The following is a 438-nucleotide window of genomic DNA, read 5'->3' as shown; positions in this document are numbered from 1 at the left end:
ATAATAAGATATAATATTTACCTCGAGGTCCATACGAGGTTTGGCTTTCTTTAAAAAAAAGAAAAAAAAGAAAAGAAAAAAAAAAGCAACAAATAATATTTCAAATAAACAAAAAACTAAACAAAAAAGCAACAACAAATAATATTTCAAATAAACAAAAAAAGCGAAAACAAATAACATTTCAAATAATCAAAAAAGAAAAAAAAAAAAAAAAAAACACGTACCACACCCATCCTCGTCGGAAGTGTCTCCATCCGGGCATTCGACCACGAAGTTGCACCTGCTGGTCATTGGCAAACACGTGCCGCTTTTGCAACGGTACTCACTGGCAGTGCAATTCCGAGGCGGAGGGTTGACGAGGCTGGAAGGTGAATATCAGTTGCAATCAATGCAATTTTCTTTTCTTCTCGAATCTCATGTTAAGCAAGAGACTTTTTT

General features: G+C 34.5%; 1 protein-coding gene across 1 annotated transcript in view; it reads right to left on the bottom strand.

Moving 5' to 3' along the window:
• The window catches only part of LOC119592422 (MAM and LDL-receptor class A domain-containing protein 2-like), a gene marked incomplete in the record, with an annotated part of 30,439 nt that overhangs the window by 12,428 nt on the left and 17,573 nt on the right, over window positions 1–438 (bottom strand). Inside the window, 1 exon segment of the mRNA XM_037941244.1 lies at window positions 225–361. Within this exon segment, the coding sequence (XP_037797172.1) occupies window positions 225–361 (137 nt within the window).

Source organism: Penaeus monodon, chromosome 30, assembly GCF_015228065.2.
Source record: "Penaeus monodon isolate SGIC_2016 chromosome 30, NSTDA_Pmon_1, whole genome shotgun sequence".
NCBI lineage: Eukaryota > Metazoa > Arthropoda > Malacostraca > Decapoda > Penaeidae > Penaeus > Penaeus monodon.
The sequence above is the reverse complement of the archived record's forward strand: the minus strand, read 5'-3'. Positions and strand labels throughout refer to the sequence as shown.